Below are 22,952 nucleotides of genomic sequence, written 5' to 3' on the forward strand. Positions count from 1 at the left end.
TAGCTACATGAAGCGGCTCGGAATATACTATTATCACTCCGTTTTAAGCAGTACGATGTCTGGATGAAGCATCAAAGCGAGATGGGTCAACTTAAAGGGCCTTTAAAACATCTTGAAGCAATAATAAGCCATACACTGAAGCAGAGGCGGTTTTAAACATGACACAGAACTTAAAACAATCGAACCAATTTGTCCTTTGTTCTTTTTATTACATTCATTATTACATTAATACTGTTTAAAAAGAAACTCAAAAGGCATTAAACTTAGGTACCAATCTACACAAAGTCCTCGAAGGGGCCTGGCTTAGACCGAACGCGCGTTTGTGCCGCCCCGCTCGCTCGCAGCGCCCTGAAGGCCACTGAGCTTAGGGCGCTCGGTCCCTAGAAGCGACTTGAAATGAGGTGGTGGCCAGGCCAGGGCCTCGCTCTGCAGGGGAGGATCCGACCAAAGTTTGCCAAGTTTCAGGCAAGCCCAGCTGCGCAAATGCCGCTTTTTAGCTCCAGCGGCAGGCCTGGCCCGTGGGAAGTTTGCCCCGGGGGTCTCCAGACCTTCAAAGAAAAGTCCCACGAGGCGGGGGGCGCCGCCTGGGCCACCGGCCAGGGGACCCGTCGCCCCGGGGCACAAAGAAACAGCGCGCCCACAGGGTGTACCCTGACCCCGGCGACTCGGGGCCAGGGAGGCTCGGCGCGCCCCAGCGGCCGCTCTTCCCCTCCCGAACCCGCCTGGCCCACCCGCTCCTGCACCGCGGCCGCCTCGGCTCGGCTTTTCTCTTGCAGTGAGCTGAGTGCGCTCAGCCGAGGAGGGGCCGCGCCGCGCCGGCCGCGGGGCCCAGCCCTTCCCGCCGCGCCCGGGGCCGCCCTTCCCGCTGAAGCCGGCTGATCGATGGCCCTGGCCGCCCGCGCCCCCCGCCTCGGCTTGCCCGCGAGCCCAGCTGTGTGTTTTGGAAGCGGCGCAGCGGGCCGCAGCCGTGTGATGCCCGGAGCGGGCAGCGCCGCCCTTCCTTCCCCCCGGGCTCGGGCGGCGGCGTGGCGGCGGGGCCGGGCGGGAGGGCGGGCGGGGCGCGGACTCCGGGGAGGACGGCGCGGGGAGGGGACGCGGGCGGGGACGCGGGCGGGGGCGCGGGGCTGGGCGGGGGGAGGAGGCCGCGCCGCGCACGCCCAGCCCCACGGCCGCGCCGCGCCTCGTGGGACAGGTTGGGCTGGCGGGGCGGCGCCCGGCTCCGGGGAATAATGAGTGTCTGTCAGGCCGTCCCCGGGTGACTGGGCGGGGCGGGGCGGAGGCGGCGCGGGAGGCGGGGGTGGCGGGGGAAGGGCGCAGGGCGGGGTGCGTGTTTGCGCGAGTGACTCGGCCGACCCCTCCGGCGGCTGCCTCCACCCAAGTGGGTGGGGACCCGCCCAGCCCGGGCGGCCGCGGCGGCTCCCTCTCCCCTCCCTGACCCTCCCACCCCGGGTCCCAGCCTCTACTTACCCCGCCAGCCCCGGGAGGCTCGCAGAGCGAGCGGCGCCGGCGTCATGTGACTGCCCGGAGTTGGTGCCAGGAGCCAGAGGGGAGCCAGGAGCGGAGCCGCGCGGAGCCGGGGCCCGAGCCGGAGCGCAGCGAGAGCGCCCGCCGCACGCGCGCCCGTCCCCGTCCCCTGCGGCCGCCAACGCCGCCCGGACTGGAGCCCTGACATTGCTGCGCTCGGGGGGCTCCAGGCAGCCCGGATCGGGGCCTTTATTTCTCGTCAGCGGCGCCCCGCACCGCGCTTCGCAAAGTAAGTCCCGTCTCCCTCACCTCTGCTCCGCACCCCGGCCCCTGCCGCCCCCCTCCTCGGCCAGTCTGGTTTCATTTTTTCCCCTGGAGGGGGCCGCGGGGAATGGGTCGGGGGTGCAGCGCTGGTGTCGAGGGGGGCGCCTGCGGGCTTGGGAAAGTGCGGCGGCTCCACTTAGCCGGGGTGGGGGCGGAGAGCCAGCAAGGAGGAGGGGGTCACGGGTTCGCGGTGAAAAGTGAGGGGTTGAGGCGGGGCACCGTGCGGACCCCGGGTGCGGGGGAGCGGGGCCGGCAGCGCCCGCCGCTGTCCCGGGCAGGGCGCGGGCGGGGGCTCACCTGTGTGGTCCCCAGCCTTCTCCCGCCCGCTCACGATTCCCTCCAAAGCCCCAGAAATCTCCGTGCTCTCCGCGTGTGGCAACGTTGTTTGGAGAAAGGTAGCGCCGAGGCCGCGCGCTCCTGCTCCTCCCCCTCCCGGTGCCCCCCCCCCACCACAAACCCGGCTCCCGCGTCCTTCCCCTCCCCGCCCTCCGCCCGCGCCCCCCGCCGCCCCCCTCCCAGGACACGGCGCGCGGCCGCTCGCCCGGCAGAGCAAACTTGGAGCAGCCTCCGGGCCCTCTGGAAAGAAACTTGGGGCAATTGGGATTGGAGGCAGCATCCCCTTCTCGGTTCTGGAGCCCAGGAGCTGCCAGGGCGTCTGGATCCTCCGGGGCAGGAGAAATGAGCTGGCCGGGTTTGGAGAGTCTTCCTGGGGGCATGGAGAGAACCTGCCGCAGTGCCTGGAGCAAGGATTGCAGCGTGGCTGAAGGCGGAGGACGCCTTAGGCAACTGCCTGCAGCCGAGCCTGATGGGGACCCAGGGACAGATCCCTGGATCAGGACCCATGAGACCTACCTAACATTTCCAAGTGGCTTTCTTAGAGATGGCAGATAAGACCTGGAATTGTCATATTCAATTTTGGGGGCAGATAGCTACTGACAAGGAGAAGCACTTTTCTGGTTTAAATTTTATAGAAATATACAATAATACTAGAAGAATGTGAATGAGACTTATTTTTAATAAGTCAAGTTAAACGGAAATTGGAAATTGCTCACCTTCTTGTATTTCACTAAAATAAACATTTTACACTTAACCACTGAATTTCTTACTCAGAATTTATGTTTCCATTAATATCACCCAAGACATTTTAAATATATTGATTATATTCTCACAAGAGTCTGGTATATGGGAAAAAGTATGAAGTGGTATTCTGACAAGTACCTGAAATATGCCAGCAAAATCAAGTGGGGAATAGGCCAGTTGTAAATTATAGGTTTTTCCACACAGCAGTTTTGTGCTATCCTTTTCTGTATGAATTTGAGGAGCATTTTTATAAGAGAAATTCATCTAGATGATCTGCCTCACCCTAGGGAAGAAGACTTGCTTTTAGGGGAAAAAACAATCTGCTAGCATTAGTATCTACAAATTTTTTGGAGTTAATAATAGTGTTTAAGGAAAGTGTCCACGAGTGATTTTTTCTGGTTTGAAAAGAGGTATGTTAGTTGACCTTAGGCTGTTGATAGAAACCTGAAATTAGATGTTCGATTGAATTAAACTCCCTAGAGAAATGGGTGTCTTCATTTCTGCAGTCAGTGGGCTTTGCTGCAGAACTATTTATTAGAAGAAAAAAACCTAATATACTATCGGTAAGTTCAATGATGATACATTGTAAAGAACATTTAGCTTGCATGAAAGAGAATGCAAGTATGAAAATCTCAACATGGGAATAACAAAGAAAAGTGACTGCTTAGACCACAAAACCTTGTCAGGTACAAAACAACAACAGAGTTCTGCAGAAAGCTATTGTTTTATTCACTGCAAAGTTTCTAAATTAAAACCCAATCTTCTTGTTGCTATGGGCACAGTGATGCTTTTTTTTCCTTTTTTTCTTTTTTTTTTTTCCTTACCTGTACTTAGTGTGCACACACCACATTCTTAAATCTCTGATAACGTAAGCTTGAGTTAAACAGTCCTGGCTAACAAAGTAAAGAGAAATAATGGGAAAGGAACTGTGAATGGATTTTACTATCTTAAAAATAACCCAAAGGGAAAATAGACATTTTACAATGACTTCTAGAAATTAGTACTCTGGTGTACAGATTGTATAATAATTTTTAGATAAAAGTCAGGAACAGAATCACATTCTTAAAAGGCGAATATCTGTATACGTGTGTATATGTTGAACAGATGAGCAGCTCTGTGCAAAAATGTGTATAACTGCATTTGAAAAAGACAGTGAAAATTTGGGATTACTCTAGATGTCCCACAGTCTGTCTTGGAATTTAGTTCTGTGACTAAAGGAGGCTTACAATTGCTCCAATTTTGGTTCTGTGGGGTACCCCAATTGTAATTTGAATTCCTAACAGCAGTGCTCTATCTTTTTTCCTCTTGATGCACTGAGGCTGAACCATAATCATTACCCTAACTCGGAATTTGATCAGAGATAGGGACTAGCCATTGGAATGGGGCAGAAAGAGACAAAAGAAATCAGGAGGGAGGCTGGTGTTCATTAGGAAGGTCTCTGCTGCCTGAATATGATAAAATCATATTTCACTTATGATGTTTACTGTATGTGGCAGCTCTTATTTGTAAATAGGGCAGGTCCCCTGTATAAAGCTGGTGTTATTATTCACACCCATAGAACAAACACCTCCACCCCCCTGTTGTTGTCTTAAAAAACTCCAGCTGCTCATGAATATAGGGTCAGGGAGGGCCGGCTAAATGTTTCTCTGTGCTTTCTCTCCAGCACAGCCAGCAGAGCTGTTTCCTGTTCTTTGTTTCAAGGCTGGGGTTTGCGTCATACATTCCAAGTGGCATATGTGTGCTCTTTCCTGTTTCAGGCTGTTTTCTGGTAGATCAGTAGCCCAGACCAGGCTGAGGTCCCTGCCCCTAAACTCCGTATCCCCACCCATGGAGTTATCATGTCTCTACACACTTGATATTGCTTAAGACGCCTGTGTTATGTCATAATGAGAAGTCAGTTAACCTTTTTACGTACACCCTTTGCTCCACTGCATTTGTCTGGGTGAATAAATGCTTTTGCCTTTTTAAATTTTTTATTGCCAGATTGTGATTTGGGGAGATTTGGGTCCATCTTGGCAAAGAAACCTAAAGGAGTTTTGTTTTTATTTGTTTGTAATTCTTGTGTTTGGACGGTTAGGGCGTTTGTTTTAAGATAGGCATTTTGCCCTGAAGCTGTCAATTTTGGATCAGGATTAACACCTTACAGTTTAGAAGACCTAGCATTATCTGAAAGATGTGATCCACCCTCGTTCACGTTTAACCCAGGCTGCTCCAGGTGGCTTCCGTGGATGGAGAATTTAAGCAGTGTTGGCAGCCTGGCCTTAGTTGAAAGTCTTCCTTATGTTTGGAAGGAGAAATCTTTAGAAAAATCATTGAAGCAAAGCATAAGACATTGAGAAAATCCCAGGATTATTTCTTTTTAAGGACAAAGATTTCACTGTGTAATATTCTACATCTCATTTCCAACCCGTTTTTAAGAATTAAAAAGCTCAAAGAAAAGGAGAACTGGCATTAACAAATTCATTTAATGATAGATTGTTTGGAAAATTTTAATCTTCTATTTTGAAAACAAGAAGAATGCTCTTCTCATTTTTTGTTTTACAATAATATTTTTCATTATTTTTTAAATATTCTGTCAGTTGTGGGTTAATGAATTTCTGGGATAACTAAGACCTGCCTTAATATTAGTTTTCTGTTGGTTCTGGAGAAACTAATATTTAAGGAAATATTTGGTTGCAAAAGAAAAGTTTTGGAAAGTGCTTTTGTAAACTTACTTGGGGATGTTTTTTTTTAATCGAAAGGAATTATCTACAGCATCTCCGTGGAATTAATTTAAAGAGTTACTGAAGCAGCAAATCCTGCTCTCTTCTCCGCAGAATTGATGATAGTGGTGCGTTAGTTTTAAATGTCACATTCCACCACATTCTTTATGTATAAATGGAAAGTATAAAATATGATATTAAGAGAGTTATTAGTATCAAATAGTTGTCTACTGATAACCTTCTATGAAAAAAGCTGGGAGTTTTGGAAGTCCCAATAAGTTCTTTCTCCTTTGGGAAAAGCAACTGGAAATACTTAGCTGACCTGTAGGACAAGAGGCTTTTAAGCTTAAAATTCATAAGTAACTCCAATCGAAGCAGGTTTTTTTGTTTGTTTTGGTTCCAAAGTTGTTAACAATCTAACTAGGTTTGGTAAACAGAGTCTTTTTTGGCTTTCCCCAAATTCTTTCCTCTCCCTTTTGCAGGGAGATGAAGTGGTTAATAGAGATAATTAGGGTGTAATATATTCTATCAGAAAAAAATTCTACAAGCTTCTAAATGCTAAGCTGAATAGTTGGGGGAAATTATCCTATCTTATAGTTGCTATAATTACCAAAAAAAATGGAAACAAGAGTTTTATTTCTTAACCATATAAATCATGATTCCTAATGTTATTTCATTGTGTCTCCATCCCCCCTTGAGACACTTGCCTTCTTAGTATTTTCAAATCAACATTTTTGCTATAAAACGAGAGATTTCTTAGGCAGCATTTCTTGTTCTCTGTTTTCACACCCAGTTGTGTTTAAGAAAAATAAATACACACAACCTCATTCTTTAAGGTTACTAGGAATTACAATTACATTATTCTGGAACTTGGATTCTTTCTGAAGTGCTTCATTTATCATTGGTTCTAGCTTTTTAAAAAAACAAATCCCTAGAATCTTAAAACAATTGATACCTGGTTTGCTAGTATGTGATATTCTAGTGAGAATTCCTCTTGGGAGTGAGTTGGAAGAGTGTTGTGATGGCGGCTAGCATTCTCATTTTCAAGACCACTCTGTTCCTTTCTTAGACCATGTTTCTCATCTTAAGCAGTCATGCCCAAGCTGGAGACAGGAAACCAGACAGCAGTCTGCCCTGATAAGGGACAGCATTGTCTGAAGGCGGGGATAGCCCTGCTTTTCCCCCCAACTCAGCTCTCTTTCCTTGAAATTTAGTAGTCATAGAAGGGGCACAATGCTGTTGACAGTTTCTGAACCAGAACTAGGATTCATTTCTTCCAAAGCAAAAAAATAGCGTCCTCGGCCAGGCGCGGTGGCTCACGCCTGTAATTTCAGCACTTTGGGAGGCCGAGGCAGGCGGATCACCTGAGGTCAGGAGTTCGAGACCAGCCTAGCCAACATGGCGAAACCCCGTCTTTACGAAAAGTACCAAAATTAGCCGGGCGTGGTGGCGGGCGCCTGTAATCCCAGCTACTCAGGAGGCTGAGGCAGGAGAATCACTTGAACCCAGGAGGTGGGGGTTGCATTGAGCCGAAATTGTGCCACTGCACTGCAGCCTGGGCAACAAGTGCGAGACTCCGTCTCAAAAAAAAAAAAAAGGTGTCCTCTTAACTGGCCCTGTCCTAATTCTGTAATGTGACCATATTCACTGGAACAGTAAGAAAAAAAAAATGATCTGTGCATTTTGTATCCGTTTTTGGTCAGAAGGTTTGTAGTAAATTTCTTTCTTTAGCAAAACCGGTTCCTGGAGGTTTTTGAAACTCACTCCATTGTGTCGGCAGGCTGAATTCATTATCATTTCTCCATCTAATTATTTAGAAGGGCTGGAGACAGAAGAGAGCAAGTTAAGTGGCCCTCTAGCCCATGCATTTCATGTAACCCCTGGGTCTGGCTCTTACTTACCCTGTTTCCTGTAAGGGAGCGCTCCCTGAGGCAGGCCCTTTGCAGGAGGACCCAGAATTGCCCTGCTTAGCCTGGGACATCCTCAAGATGGTTGCCAGTCTCTGGAAGGCTTGTGGATCCTGCCAGGCATGGCCCAGAGCTAGTCAACCCAAATCAGTGGAGTTTGGCCAAATCTGGACATAAGAGATCAAATGGATATTGAGGTCAGCGGATTCTACCCTGGAGAGCGACCTGCGAATCAAGTGTGGGGTTTTTTCTCCTTTGGCCTATGTGCTGTTCTTTCTACTACCACTGTTAAGTGTAATCACTGAAATCCACTCCTTTATCTGTTCCTGTACTTTGCACCCCTGGTACCTTCCAAAGCTTCACACTCCAAAGCCTCTTTCATTTGTAAGATCAAGTTCCTGTTACGCTGAGTTTCCAAACCAGGGAGTTTTTCTCTCCCAGGCTCCCAAAGTTTTCACATTTACCTTGCGTTTTAGAAGATGGGGTTTCAGGCTGGCTTCACCAGCCACTGGACAGAGTTTCCATGTAGGACACCTGGTGTACCATCATTCCAGGGCCCTTGTCCTTAATTTATCCTAGCATGTGAGAAGTGTAGTTTGACATCCATTCATTTATTCATCTCACAAGTATTTATTGAGTACCTACTTATTAGAGCTAATCTCAAATTATGTGCAATCATTACTCTGAGTTATGCCATAGGATGGAGTAGATCTACAGTGATCTAACCTGAAAAGGCGTTTTGAAATCTTAATTGCCTGCTGGAACCTCCCCCTGGCACTGCTTCCCATGGGCCAGTTGTGGCCGTGCACACCCACACCCTCCCTACTGGGGAATGACCCCAGCATTAGGCGATTTGACGTAAAACTCGGTCCCACAGCACAGGCTCTGAAGCAGAACAGAAAGTGCCCGGGTCTGCAGGCAGACACACTTCTGTTCCTGGCTGCAGCTCCAACCAGCTCTGTGAAATTGGGCGAGTCATTTCACCTCTGTTCCTCCATTTCCTCATTTCTAAAATGGGGATGAGGACCTGACCCTTCCACCTTCGTACAGTTATTATGAGGATTTCCGTATTTACTTGGGTCAAGCTGCCAATTTTTCTCAGCAGTTGTATTGACAATGCAGGTGCACTGGCTAGGAAGAATAATCGCCTAATTTGGGGCCTTCAGAATGTGTCTTTTGATCCTGCATACTGAGTGTGCATACTGAGACGGGGTGGGCAGCAGGGGCCAGTTGGAAGGAGTGGAAACTGTCACTAATGTAAATAGACTGTCCCCACGTTCTATCTTCTCCAGGGACCAACCTGTTCACAGAAATCGCTATCCTGAACTTACTGTTGGTGTAATGTTGTCTTCTGCCTGGGGAGGTGGAAGAGTGGTGTGCCAAGGCCACCGGTCTTAAGTCAGACTACCTTGTGTTCGAGTCCTGGCTCTACAAGTTAGCAGCTGTGTGATGTTAGGCAGGTTACTTGACCTCTCTGTTTCAGTGTTCTTTTCAGTAAAATGAGAAGGTAGTAACCACCTCATTGACATTGAACAGCACCTGGGGATTACCAATCACGAAGGTGGTGGTGATTGGCAGGAAACCTGTGGCATCACTTAGCCCCTTGCCTTCCTTAATCCCTTTTCAAAAACCTGTGTTTGTGCACACACCCCTTCCCCATGCAGTTCCCCCCCCCCACCTGCCTCCTCTGCTCCCCTTGTTGCTTTCTTTTTTCTATTTTAGATTTGAAAATACAGCAGAGAGCTCGACACTAGACTTGTTTAGAAGACCTCGCTGAGTGAATAATAATAAATTATTTGAAGATGGTACTGATAAGGTCCCTGGAGTACACATGATGGGCCAGGCTAAGGTTAGGGGCAATAACTTTTTCTTACGAAGTTTGGTTTACTAGGTCTCCCTTAGAGTTAGGCCCTTCATCCCTATTACTTGTTTAAGGGAGATTTCAAGTGCATTCAGAGGGAAAGGGAGATGATTGTGGAACTCCTACTATGAGCTAAGTGCTCTTATGTTAGCTCCTTAGGCTCGACATAAAAACTTCATTCAGGGAACAAGCCCGATCTCCTGTAGGGAGTGGGGAGGGAGCCGTCTCAGGAAGGCTGAGGCCTGCCTGTCTGTCCTTCCCAGTACTGGTGGCGGTGTGGGGCGTACCACTGGGAAAGCTGAAAGGCCTAGCCTATCTAGGTAAGAAAAGGCGGCCTTGGATCCCCCAGGGAGCAATCAGCTGGCTGCACAGAGTGGGGAGGGCCTTGAGCTGGTCTTTGAAGAATTAGGGGGATTTAGATAAGCCGGAAGGGGAGGGGGCATTCCATGCCGGTTGCCCAGCATCAGGGCCAAAAATGAACAAAGGCCTGGGGGTGGGCAGGGCAGCCGGCATGAAGGGCACTTGTTGGAGCAGGGGGCAGCTGGTGGGGAACGGGGTGCCAAGCATGGGTGCCCGAGCCCACTGTCAGACCCGGGGAGTGCACAGGAGGGAAGTTTGTGAGCTGGGGAGGGACGGGATGAGAAGAGATCTGTGAAAAACGTGGGTGGCAAGGGGCGAGGGCTGGACTGGAGAGGCTGAGGGATACCAGTGGCGGAAAAGCTGCAGCAACACAGGTGGGAGACGCTGAGGGCCTGGCCCCCAAGGCAGGAAGGTAGAGCAAAGGAGGTGAGGAAGGCTTCAGAGATGGCCTCTAGGTTTCCAAGGTGAAGGACCAGAAAATAAGGCCAATGGGAGGTGGGGAAGGGGCAGCCCCTTAGAGGCAGGAACAAGGAGGAGTAGGGTTGGTTTGGGCCACGTTGATAGCAGTGGTTCAAAATGCTTTTCTCTTTCTTTTCTGCTTATTTTTAAAGGGAGAGGGTAGACTTCGCTCATGATTTTGTATCCAAAGTTTCAGTGGCTCCCTGAGAGGAACTTCAGTGGAGAATCCTCAGGAGCAGAGGAATGATCACAGCCCCACGGTTCCTGCTGGTTATTTTTAAGATTCTAACCATCCCTGTTCAGGCCGGAATTTCCAGGAACTGGCTGCTGCCCAGAGCCAACTGGTCCCTCCCAACCTCCCACTCCCTGCAGGGTGGGGCCCCATGGGTGGAGGCTCCTTAGGGTGGAGTTGGGTGGGTCTCCAGTGATAGGGAGGGCACTGAGCAGAGGCAGATGAGAGGCAGCGTGGCCTCACGCAGCCCTTCTGGATTTGATTATATAACACTTCACAGAGGAGAATTGTGAGGGCTTAGGCGAGGCCTTGTGAGATATGTACACAGCAGGATTAGACATTATGGGTATTTTTCAATTTATCTTGGGTTGCTTGCCCTTAAAACTAAAACACAAAATTGTCAGAGAGCATAAACAAGTGTGTAACCCTAGTAGGGGAAATGATTCGAGTTTGCTGCAGTTTCTCTAAGAAGGGTATGGAATGCCACTAGCCAGATGGCCTTGAACTTAGAGGGTAGCATGGGTGTGGGTGTCCCCGCCCCCAGCCCTGCTTTGCTAGGCCTCAGTTTGGAAACTTGTCAGGCTTCTGCTTGGTTGTTACCTTTGCACCTGTCCTTATTGACATGCAAAATCAATTGCTTCACTTGGTCTTTCCGAAGTACAGGGTGTGGGCAGAATCTTATCTAAAGCCATGTCCTGTTTGGACAAGTTGGACTTGCCTTGGCAACTCTCCATAGGGTGGAGCAGATGGGTGGAGGCAGGAAAGTAAAATTGGTGGCTTGTTAGCAGAGAGAGGAGAGAGGGTGGGTTGATTGCTCACTGGATCATTCTATTTCATCTGAAATGAAATAATTAACTTCTTTCCCATTTATAATACACATTAATGCAAAATAATTCATGAGGGGCAAAGATTTAGAAACACCCCATGGAATTTTTCTCCTTTTCAAACCAGCCATAGAAGGTGAAAGTCATGGAGTGGCATGAAAATTTCCAAGAATGTCCAGGTAGGAATTTCCAGGTAGGTGCCAGTGCTTAGCTTTTCTTCAGGGAGCCTCCAGCTTAAAAATGCCTGCTGACATCTGTTGCCTGTCCCCTGTATGTCTGGCTAGGGCAACTGTCCTTAAATAATACTTGAGCCATTGGGGGATTTTGAAGAATTTGGGTAAAGAAACGAAGAGAGAAAAGTTTCTCTGGAAAGGAAGTTTAAGCTACAGGGATGTTGCTTGCCTGCCCAGTTTTCCTAGCCAAGAATTAAACACACATGCACACACAGCCTTTTTTTTTTTTCTTTTTTTTGCCTAAAGTTCCTTTGGGGAGTCAGGGTGGGGGAAGATAACATGTTTTCTCTTTTAAAAATCCAAAAACTTTGAAGAGTTGAAAGGGAGGCTTAGCAATTGTGTGTTGGTGTATTGCTCCGTACGCCTAGCGGAGGTCAGCTGGGAGAGGGAAGTTTGCTTGGAGGAAGGCAGGTGATTTGGAGCCTCGGGGTCAGTCCTGGGTTGGGGAAGATAATGCAGGGACCCTTTGAGGATCTGCGGGAAGAAATGAGGGCATGGAAAAAGGAAGAAATAGGGAGATGAGAAGGAAGAACGTCAGAGACAGGTCTTGCTCTAACCCCAAGAAACAGGGAAGAAACTGCTCCTGAACGTACACATTCTCTCTCCACCTTCCTCCTCCCTCCACCTTCCTCCTCCCTCAGGAAGGGGCAGGCAGTTGTCTGTGAGGTCGTTTCTGTAATAAATCATGCTCTAGCCTCCAGGCAAGCTGCTTTCAGAGGAGGTTTAGTAACCCCTTAACCTCATATTCCATGAAGGACTGTGTGTGTGTTTCTAAGCCCTGCAGCTCACCTGCAGCCCCGCCCCCCACCCCATAAAGCCATTGTGCATAGGCCTCGGACACCACTGGATAGGGCTCCAAAGCAGGACTGCATTACTTCTGAAACTTCATGTCAATGATTCACCAAGCCTTTTAATCTATAATCACGCAGTCTTGCATTTTGACAGAAATTTGACCCTTATTTTAACATCTGAAAAGTCAGAAGTGTAGGTGGAAAGAGCATGAAGGGAAATCTGTTTCTCCTTTTTGAGGACCATTCATTTTTATTGGCCTTTCTCTGCAAAATAACACAGCTGGGGAAGATTGCATTTGCTCCAGTTATGGAAAATTATTTTGGCGGTGGTGATGTTCCTGTATATTTTTGCTTTTAAGCACCTCAATAACTTAGAATTTTTAATAAAAACAATTTTGCCCTTCCCCCGCCTTTTAGATGCAGTTTTGTTATCCTGGTATTGCTTAGTTTAGCATTAGAATGTATTTCTAAGGCTAGCTAAGGCTAGCTAATGTATTTCTAAAGCTAGCTAAGCTAGTTAAATATAATGAAGATGTAAATGTGTTTATGATTGGAAAATAGTCGTCAGAAAAAAATAGAACCACATTTAGAGCCTCCTCTTCTCTGTGATACCCACATAAAATGATTAATAGAATTCCTGAGCCTGGTTGCAACCCACTAGGTTTAAAGACGGTGAGGTTGGCCAACTGGATTGATTTACTGCCGGTGTCCTGGTCTCTAATGCCTGTTTTAGTTCGCCACCTACTGGTTCTACTTCAGATTGCCGTCAGTACTATATGATAGATTTTCTAAGCATTTGTGGTTTACTTAGCATTCTTTCAGAATGATAATAACCCCAGTGCACTGAGCCGCCCATGGATACCAAAGACTGCCAAGTTTAGGGACCCTAATTCTTCCAGGGCTTAAGTTACTTCTCAGTTATGTGGAAGGCACTTTGAAGACTTTACAGTCACTCTTTTATGATTCTAGATCAGAACCTGTAAACAAATCAGTACCAATGACAAAAGTGGTCCCTCTAGTCAGAGATATGGGTGCAAAGTATAGAAATTTTTTGCAAATACATAAACAGAAGTCTCATTTCTGTTCATGTGTTTGATTCTCTTTCTAAATTTGGTTCCTTCCTAGCTTGGCTTCCCTATCTTGTCTTTGTTAAAAGTTTTGATTATGGAAATAATAAACTTGGCCGGGTGTAGTGGCTTACACCTGTAATCCCAGCACTTTGGGAGGCCGAGGCAGGCAGATCACTTGAGGTCAGGAGTTCGAGACCAGCCTAGCCAACGTGGTGAAACCCCGTCTCTACTAAAAGTATAAAACTAAGCCAGGAGTGGTGGTGCATGCCTGTAATCCCAGCTACTCGGGAGGCTGAGGCAGAAGAATCGCTTGAACCCAAGAGGCAGAGGTTGCAGTGAGCCGAGATTGTTCCACTGCACTCCATCCTGGGTGACAGAGTGGGACTCCATCTCAAAATAAAAGTACATATAAATAATAAACTTTAAAAATAGAACACAGATGTATAGAAAGTTGTCCCACCCACCGCCACTCCCAAGAAGCTCCTGTTAACAATTTCGGGTGTGTGGTTCCAGGCATGTTCTTTGCATGTCTTTGTCTTCTTGTTTTATATCCTGTGACTATCACTAAAACCATCATCATTTAAAAGCTATTATCAGAAGCTACCAAATTGGAAACAAAGTGCTTGTAGACATGTGAAATAGTCAGTGAGCTTGATTCTATTCATTGTGATATTTGAATTTTGCACAGACTTTTTTTTTAATGTCCAGGGATGCATTATTTAGTTAGGAGTTTCAAAAATAGGCATTCTAATCCTATCATTCCTTCTTTGTTTATTAACTTAAATACTTCTGTAATGAGAATATCCCTTCATCAACATTTGGATTACTTTGAGGTACATTTCTGGGCAAATAAACATACCTTTGTAATTATTTTTTAATAAAAGTAAATCAGGTTTTGTTAGTGCCAGTGTTTTTTTTTTTTTTTTTTTTTTTTTGAGACCAGAGTTTCACTCTTGTTGCCCAAGCTGGAGTGCAGTGGCGCTATTTGGGCTCACTGCAAACTCCGCCTCCTGGGTTCAAGCGATTTTCCTGCCTCAGCCTCCCGAATAGCTGGGATTGCAGGCGTGCACCACCACACCCAGCTAATTTGTTGTATGTTTAGTAGAAACGGGGTTTCACCGTGTTGGCAAGGCTGGTCTCCAACTCCTCTCCACAATGATCCGCCCTCCTCGGCCTCCCAAAGTGCTGGAATTACAGGTGTGAGCCACCACGCCCAGCCAGTGCCAGTGTTTTATTCTAGACTATGTTTCTCTTAGGATTACAAGTCTTGCATTTCCTTAAACTTAGACAAAACAAAAAATTAAAGAACAATAGTGATTTAAATAATGTCTTAATGATAAAAAGATGTAGCACATTAATGTGTAATTCATTTCCAAAAGGATTCAGTAGTCGTTGCTGTGGCCATTAGACAAAGTCATTGAAAGCTATGTGAGCTAAATGGTAGACTTTACAATTTGAATGAAAAGGAACTCCAGAGCCCATCATCTTAATTTATTCTGCTGTGCTGCAATTAGTGGTAGTAAAGAGTGCAGGATGACATGAAGTGTGGAGATGCTGGCCTCGCTCGGAGCTGTTGTTGCAGTGGTACAGTTGTGAAGTGACAAGGCCTTATATGAGACCTCATACAGGATGTAGGCAGCTGTTAACTTTGAAACTGAATCTAGTCTGAGTTTTATTTAAGGGTGGGGGATAGACCTCTAAGGCTAGGGTATGTTAGCAAAGAGGCAAACACCAGACATTTTTGCTCCGGAAGTTGGAACCAACACATTTAGTGTTGTGTGTACAGAATATATATCCAGATTTTATGTTCATGTGGATATAAATGAAGGCAAAAGGAGTGTGTGTGTGTGTGTGTGTGTGTGTGTTTTAATCTCATTTGATAGACCTAAATCCTTGAGAAGCAGATAAGGGAGGCATGCTTTGTATTTTACAAATGATCACTCTTGCCCTGTGGCTGCGTTAGTTTGCAGCCTGCTTGAGTCTCAAAACCATGGCTCCTTCCTTATACACCTGAGAATGTGAATGCTTTAATTTAGAAGCCTTTGCATCAAGATACTGTCTAGTGGGAAAGATGAGTCTGGAAGAGTGAATTCAGTGTAAAAAGCTGGGGGTGGGGAGGTGGGAGGCTGCCACAGGGTGACCAGCCGTGAGTCAGGGCTGCTAAATGATCTGACCTCATTGATGTAAGCAGGAGATCTCACATCTTTTGTTTATGGTCCACTGTGAGGCACTGGACAACAATTCTTAGAACCATGTTCATCTGTACAGCTGCTAGGCTGGGAACTGGTTAATAATAGATCCCAAGACACAAAAGCGTTTTCATCCCTCATTATGAAATCATCTATTTTTCACTGGCTGTTGCGGTTTGTTCTTGCTGGAATACATAAGAGGGTAGTAGCACCATTGATTTGAGCAGCTTGGTATCAAATTGTGTTTGCAGATTACAATACACCCTGTGATGTAGGAAAATATAATTTTGAAGTCAAGGCCTTATGTCGAGTTAATGATGAAATTCATGTGTTGTCATGAGATTCAAAACGGGCTTTCTTCAATGAATCAGCGAAGCACAAGAACTACATAGTATCACTTCCATAGTTGTATATGAAGATATCTTAGTATAACCCATAGAGCACCAACACAACAAATTATAGGATTGCTATCATGGAGGTGGGGGTGGGGGTTTTTAACACTGAAATACAAGAAGTAATCCAGAACCCGGGATTCCTGCAGCTTCTTCAGCTAGAACTCACTCTAGAACTTGTTCACTTTGCCACTCAAACCAGGGTGGTCTATAAAGACCTTACCTCTAACCAAAGCACTGAGCACTTAAACCAAATTTGGCTAGTGAGTGCCTGAAGTCGATTTCTGAAAGTGTGTCTAGTAGCAGGACAGTGTAACTGAGGAGACACATTTGAACATTGAGCAGACGGAGTATTTCGTCTTGTGAAGAAGCAGTTGGCTTGATGTAGGTTAGTGTTAGAAGTGGACTACACAGAACACAGAAGGAAATAGAAGGGATGACAAGCAGAGAACAACAGAAGAAAAGGACAGGACAGGATCAAGGTGGACATTGCCTTTACAATAGGCTCATTTCCTAATGAGGAGAAATCTGAGTGAAAACAAGCTAATATTCTTCATATGTGAAAAGTGCTTAGAAAACAATAAGAAGTGGTGGAGGCTGTCAAGCCCTAAGCAGGCATTTCTCAAAAGAAGAAATCCAAATGGTCAATAAAAATGAAAAACAAAACTTCAATAACCAAATCAATTTAGAATAAAAATTATTTGCCATTTTGAGACTTAACAAGTTGGCAAGGTGTTTATCTTTTATAACACAATGATAACACATGTTGCTGGTAGAGATTTGGGGTTGTATTTTATTAATGAAAATAATAGTTTGTCTTTGCCAGATGATGCATCAGGCGCTTTGGGAAATGTACGTACTTCTTACCTTACCCAGGAATTCCCTTACAGAAAACTTATCCTAAAAATTAATGGTGTGCAGGATGATATATTTAAAGAGGCTCACTGCTGTTTATAATGGCGAAAATTTAGAAGCAACCCTAAGTGCCTAATAAAGAGGAAGAAGTTAAGTAAACCGATGTGTTCACACAGTGGCACGGGGGATTTGATGGTACAGAACCATGCTTACTGTAAAAGAAACATTTTCACATAAATTGTTCAGTGAATGATAGCTACTAAATAGCATGTACACTGTGAGCCCAGTTTTAAAGGGTTTGTTAGAATAAAAATGAAATCTTAATGATGGTTGGTTCTAGGTTTTCTTTTTGCTTGTCTTTTTTCCCCCTAATTTTTCTGTGACCAACAGCAGGGGAAAAGGGAAGGTGTTTAACAATCATATGTAATCTGAACCTCTAAAGAGTTGCACGGCAATCCCAAGCAAGCTTTGGTGCTCAGAAGGGGCTGTACATAAATTTGCAGAAAAGTCAGGGTTTCTGTATTGAGTTAGAAATGCTGGTTGGCTCTCATCTGCTTATGACCATGGAGTCTGGTTTTAATTATGCAAATGGCATCTTTCATAGGTAAGGGAAACAAATTCCAGCCATTCCAGGGGTAGGGGAGGAAAAGGAGTAGAGAAGTGGGGTGAGGAGTATTATATTTCATTTTATTCTTTATTTATTTATGGTTTTTTTTTGAGATAGTGTCTCGCTCCGTCACCCAGGCTGGAGTGCAGTGGTGCCATTTCGGCTCACTGCAACCTCCGCCTTCTGGGTTCAAGCAATTCTCCTGCCTCAGCCTTCCGAGTAGCTGGTATTATAGGCGAGTGCCACCACACCCAGCTAATTTTTGCATTTTTAGTGGAGACGGGGTTTCACCATGTTGGCCAGGCTGGTCTCGAACTCCTGACCTCAGGCGATCCATCTGCCTCAGCCTCTCAAAAGTGCTGGGATTACAAGGGTGAGCCACTTTGCCCAGGCTATATTTTATTTTTACTAGTTTGTATTTAAAGTAACCTTGAGACTTAGATGGATACCTTGTTTTGTTTTCTAGGCCGAACACCAGAGCACCCTAGAAGGTTTAACTAAAAGAATGCTCATGTTTGACCCAGTTCCTGTCAAGCAAGAGGCCATGGACCCTATCTCAGTGGTAAGTTTTCCAAGATTGAACACCTCGCTTTATTTTTTCCAAGTGATGATAACATTATTGTGTGTTGAATTATTCCTTGAAATCATGGCCGGGCATGGTGGCTCACGCCTGTAATCCCAGCACTTTGGGTCACCAAGGCGGGAGGATCACCTGAGGTCGGGAGTTTGAGACCAGCCTGACCAACATGAAGAAACCCCATCTCTACTAAAAATACCAAATTAGCCGGGCGTGGTGGCACATGCCTGTAATCCCAGCTACTCGGGAGGCTGAGGCAGGAGAGTCGCTTGAACCCAGGAGGTGGAGGTTACGGTGAGCCGAGATAGCAGAGATCGCACCATTGCACTCCAGCCTGGGCAACAAGAGCGAAAGTCCGTCTCAAAAAAAAAAAAAAAAAAAAAAATCACTCATTGCTTGACAGGCGTTTCATAGGCAAACTTTTCTCAATGCCACCAGGCACGAGTGAGCTAAATACTGTTCTAGCAGCTGTGGATCCTTTAAATGGGATCTGCGCTTCCTTAAGACCTGTCCCTGGCGTCCCCCTAAGATATGATCAGCATAGAACTTAGGCCACAGGCGAATCCTCTCATGACAGAAGTAAGTTTACAAAACTTCCTCAGCCCTTTTGTGTGTAAAAATATATTAAGAATAGGATGATTTGCTTAAAAACCAATGACAACAGCCATATGGAGCTGTGACTCTGTGAGATGACTGAGGGAAGCCAGCGAGAGAAAGAACTTGGCAGTGAGGACGGAATCTCGTTTACTTGGAAGAGTCTGGCTGGGTGGGAATTACGTTCATTGTCCTTTTCAGCACCTTAGCGCCAAGCCAGCCCCTCATGGGAGCCGGGCCACTGGCTGCTTTTAGGCCGCCAGGGACTCGCAAGGAGTCTGGGGTTCCTGCAGGTACAACACCAGCGCCATGGAGGCGAGACCTGGTGACAGAGGAAGGCGTCTGACTTCAGAGCAGGGAGTGGTTTCAACTTGACGGATCTGGTTGAGTGAATATTGAATAACAAGGCAACGCTCCCACTCTGTCTTGCTCTTTTCTTCCACGGGCTTGGAAAATATTCACAAGGGGGAAAACTTGGCCCCAGTTGTGTATCTGAAGGTTGGTAATGACACGCTTGCAAAATTAGATCATCCTTATGCATGGGCTCTGGAGGTTCCTGCCAAAAATGTTTATACAAGACACGGGGGTCACGCCAAGGCCCTTGGAGCTGAGTTGCCATGGATATTACTAAGCCAGTAAAGTGTTTACCAGTATCTATAATGCAAGTTAAGTCAGAGGGGCTTTAAGGAAATAACATTTACATTCCAGCATGATAACTGAATAACCAAGTGTCTGAATATGGTAGCAACTGAGCAATAAGGATTTTATTAATCAAAAAACTAAATTACTTTTTAAGATGGAGTCTCACTCTGTCGCCTAGGCGGGAATGTAGTGGTGTGATCTCAGCTCACTGCAACCTCCGCCTCCCAGGTTCAAGTGATTCTCCTGCCTCAGCCCCCATAGTAGCTGGGATTACAGGTGCCTGCCACCACGCCCGGCTAATTTTTGTATTTTCAGTAGAGGCCGGGTTTCGCCATGTTGGCCAGGCTGGTCTTGAACTCCTGACCTCAGATGATCCACCCGCCTCAGCCTCCCAAAGTGCTGGGATTACAGGCATGAGCCACCACTCCTGGCCAAAAAACTAAATTACTTCGAATGTTATTCAGTGCTGTCACTGTATTCATCAAATCCCCCTCCCCAGCATCACTACATGATCACGTTAGAGGAAAATGAAGGTATAAAATTTCCCCATTAATTATATTCTTGAAATAGGAATAGATTTTTAGCACTGGAGAATATGATTCATTTTACAAATGGTGCAGAGCCATCAGTGAGGCATTTTACTGTTCAATGTACTTCCAATGCTTTTAATCAAGCATGAAAATAAGGCTCAAGAGTCTAATATAAAGCTAAAATGAAGATCCACGTTGCTAAATTGGTGTGATATATATAATTAAGTGCAAGGAAATGCATTTAACCGAAAAAAAAAAAGTGGAATAAAATGAATTTGAAGTAACTGTTAAACTTGTACTGTTGTAACATATTAATACATGAAGTTAAAATATGTAGAAGTGATTTTGCAGTTAATGGTCTTTTTCTCCTTCATGTGCTAGATTTCAACTGCAACTGACACTTTTAGAATTTAGTTTCATCAAAAGTTACTGTCAGTCCTTTAAAATGAAGATTTTTTTTTTTTTTTTTTTTTTTGGTTTTAACTTTCTTCAGCAGGAAGTATTTTTTTCTTAATTCAGTGCAACCTCAGTTAACAGAAACATTTGAGCAGTGGGGTGTTAAAATGATTTTACTTAAAAAAATTAAAAAGCTTCTGTTTCCACTCTTAAATCTTCAAATTTCGTCTTTCCTGCCTTCATAGATGAAGTATATTGAACCTAATTTATTATTCCTTTTTCTTTTTAATTCAGTATTTGACCTGAAGGTCAAAGTCTTTGGCTATTCAAGTCAACACTATAAACATTAAGGCACAATAGGACATTTGTAAAAATATTTTTAATTTCTATAGATGAATAAAAATATTTTATGGTAACTTATTTCTCCTCCTCTTCCCACCCCCTAAAAGGATAGCAGAGCAGAAACAATTGCTTGTTTGTGCTTTTGCTATAGGTTATAGAAAGTGAGGACATGTCATTTCCGTCTTAACCAAATATAAGCCCTCATACTCTTCTCCACTAGCCTTGTTCTTTGAGGCTTGGGGTCACCCTGTTAAAATTTGCAAGAATGAGGAACAGAGGAGACTCTGCCTCCCCAAGTCTGTGCCTTCAGTGTCTGCTACTTACGTCCACCCAGTGTTGGCAAAATCACCAGCAGCTCCCTGAGCTTCTGTTTTTTTGAAAAAATTATAAAATATGAAACTGTGTAAAAAAAAATGCACATGTACATAAATTGTTTTTTTTTAACCATTTCCCAAAAGATTGAAAATTAAAGGATTTAATTCAGGAAGTGAGCAAGGAAACAAATTGTAAAAAAACGAAACGAATCGAAAAACAAACTTTAAAAATATTCTTCTATTCCTGTGGAAAGATTACTTTTGAAGAAAGGATTAATAATAATCTGTCATCTTCGGTCATCTAACAGACTCCTTATAGATAGGAAAGTATGTCACGTCAGTAATTTCCTCTGCTCTGTTCTAACAGAAACTTTTCATGGCTTTTTCAAGCCTGGTAGGAAGAGAGCTTTCTACCTCTGTTTGCATGGGGGTGCATGCCATTTGCTCTTCCCAGCGTGTGTGTTTATACATGCACCACGCCTTCCTGTGCCTGGAACCCTCTCTTGGATGAAGATTCTTTTGACTTGTCCTGTCATGGACATTCACTTTTTTTCATGTTGATGAATAGTGAAATAGAGATTTCATCCATGTTTCCATCATTCCGTCCACTGAAACTGTCTTATAATGGAAAGCTTGCCAAAACTGTTCCTCATAAAATAGGAAACTATTGCAATTATCACCTTAGCATAAAGTGATAGAGCTTTGGGAAATTATCCAAACGTGGTACCTCTTTCTCTGTCGCAATTAAAATCATTTTTTCAAAGTTCAAAATAATTGGTATATTATTCTTCACCTTATCAGTAATAAAAACCTGCTAAGAGAGTGTGTTAATTTACTGCACATTCATCAAGTATTAATTGAGCACCTATTGCAGGCCCTCATCACCTCACAGTGCAGTGAGAAGCAGCAGTCAATAAGTAAATGCACACTGTGCAGGGGTGTGAACATCTGAGTATATGTTACAGACGGAAATAGCTTTTTCTTATAGCAAATCAGTGGTTTTGTGGGGTTTTTTTTTGTTTTGGTTTTTTGTGTTTTTTTTTTTTTTTGGTTTTGTTTTGGTTTTGAGACAAGGTATTGCTCCGTTGCCCAGGCTGGAATGCAGTAGCGAGATCACTGCAACCTCAAACGCCTGGGTTCAAGCAGTCCTTCTCCCTCAGCCTCCCAAGTAGCTGGGACTACAAGCAAGCACCACCACACCCCGGTACATTTTTGTTTTTTCTATAGAGACAGGGTCTCACTATGTTGCCCAGGCTGGTCTCAAACTCTCGGCCTTAAGATATCCTCTTGCCTCAACCTCTCCAAGTGCTGGAGTTACAAGTGTGAGCCACCATGCCTGGCCCAGCCCATTGTTTTAAGCCCTTATGATCCCTAGTGGGGGCCAGAGGCGGAAGGAGGAAAGACCCATGTCTGTGTCTTGTCTTTGGACTACTCTGTTCCGGGACACAGGGTCTCTTGGACTAAGCAACATGCACAGAGGGCACTGGAGGTCCATCCGTGGCCAGAGGCACATTTTTTGCTTCATCAACACTTGCCTCTGATTTGGATATGGGGCCAGTACAGCCGTGCTTGTATGCATTGCTTTGATAGAACATAGGAACTGTCTGGAACAGAGAGGGGATGACTGTTACCAGGTTGTACCTGCCCAGGGCACACACCCTGCCGTGTCAGTCCCTACACGGCACCAGATTGTTGGAAGCTGATTGCAAAAGCTTGTGTGCACCACCCAAATAAAGTGAACCAGTTTGAGGGGCCACATGTCTTCACCCTTTTGTGAGGCAGTTGGGCTGGAAACAGTTAATTATCTGCCCAGAGTTGGGTGTCTGTGTCCAAATGTGTCTCTCCCCACAGTTAGTCTTGTACCTTACAATAATCGCACATCCAATAGAGGGAATGAGGGCATTCATTTGAGAACAGACTTATCAGCAAACTGCATAATGTTGATAAAGCTTAGCTTTATGTGTAGCTTTTTCTGTCTTAATGGCTTGAGAAACCTGAGAATATTATTAAATTTGCAAATCTGGAGGTTCTAAATTCCTACTCTCCCAAAACTCACCCCATGAATAGAAAAATCCAGCAATGACAGCAATAAAACTATGTCCTCATTTTGCTTCCCATTTAGCTGCCAATAACTATTGGCATTAAAATCTAGGTCATAGGGAGGTCTTGGAAGAATAGGGCTGAAAATAAGGGCGAAGCTACATTTT

At 45.3% G+C, this 22,952-nt stretch overlaps 2 protein-coding genes across 2 annotated transcripts in view; one reads left to right on the forward strand and one right to left on the reverse strand.

The window, feature by feature from the left end:
* The window catches only part of LOC129464356 (putative uncharacterized protein FLJ13197), a 49,744-nt gene extending 47,916 nt beyond the window's left edge, over positions 1-1,828 (reverse strand). Inside the window, 1 exon segment of the mRNA XM_055245465.2 lies at positions 1,468-1,828. Coding sequence (XP_055101440.1) covers positions 1,468-1,828 — 361 coding nt within the window.
* The window catches only part of KLF3 (KLF transcription factor 3), a 36,810-nt gene continuing 15,167 nt past the window's right edge, over positions 1,310-22,952 (forward strand). Inside the window, exons 1-2 of the mRNA XM_055245464.2 lie at positions 1,310-1,753; positions 17,817-17,912. Coding sequence (XP_055101439.1) covers positions 17,856-17,912 — 57 coding nt within the window. The 5' untranslated portion in view covers positions 1,310-1,753; positions 17,817-17,855. The remainder of the gene's footprint in view (positions 1,754-17,816; positions 17,913-22,952) is intronic.

The sequence above is a fragment of the Symphalangus syndactylus genome, chromosome 16 (genome assembly GCF_028878055.3).
Source record: "Symphalangus syndactylus isolate Jambi chromosome 16, NHGRI_mSymSyn1-v2.1_pri, whole genome shotgun sequence".
NCBI lineage: Eukaryota > Metazoa > Chordata > Mammalia > Primates > Hylobatidae > Symphalangus > Symphalangus syndactylus.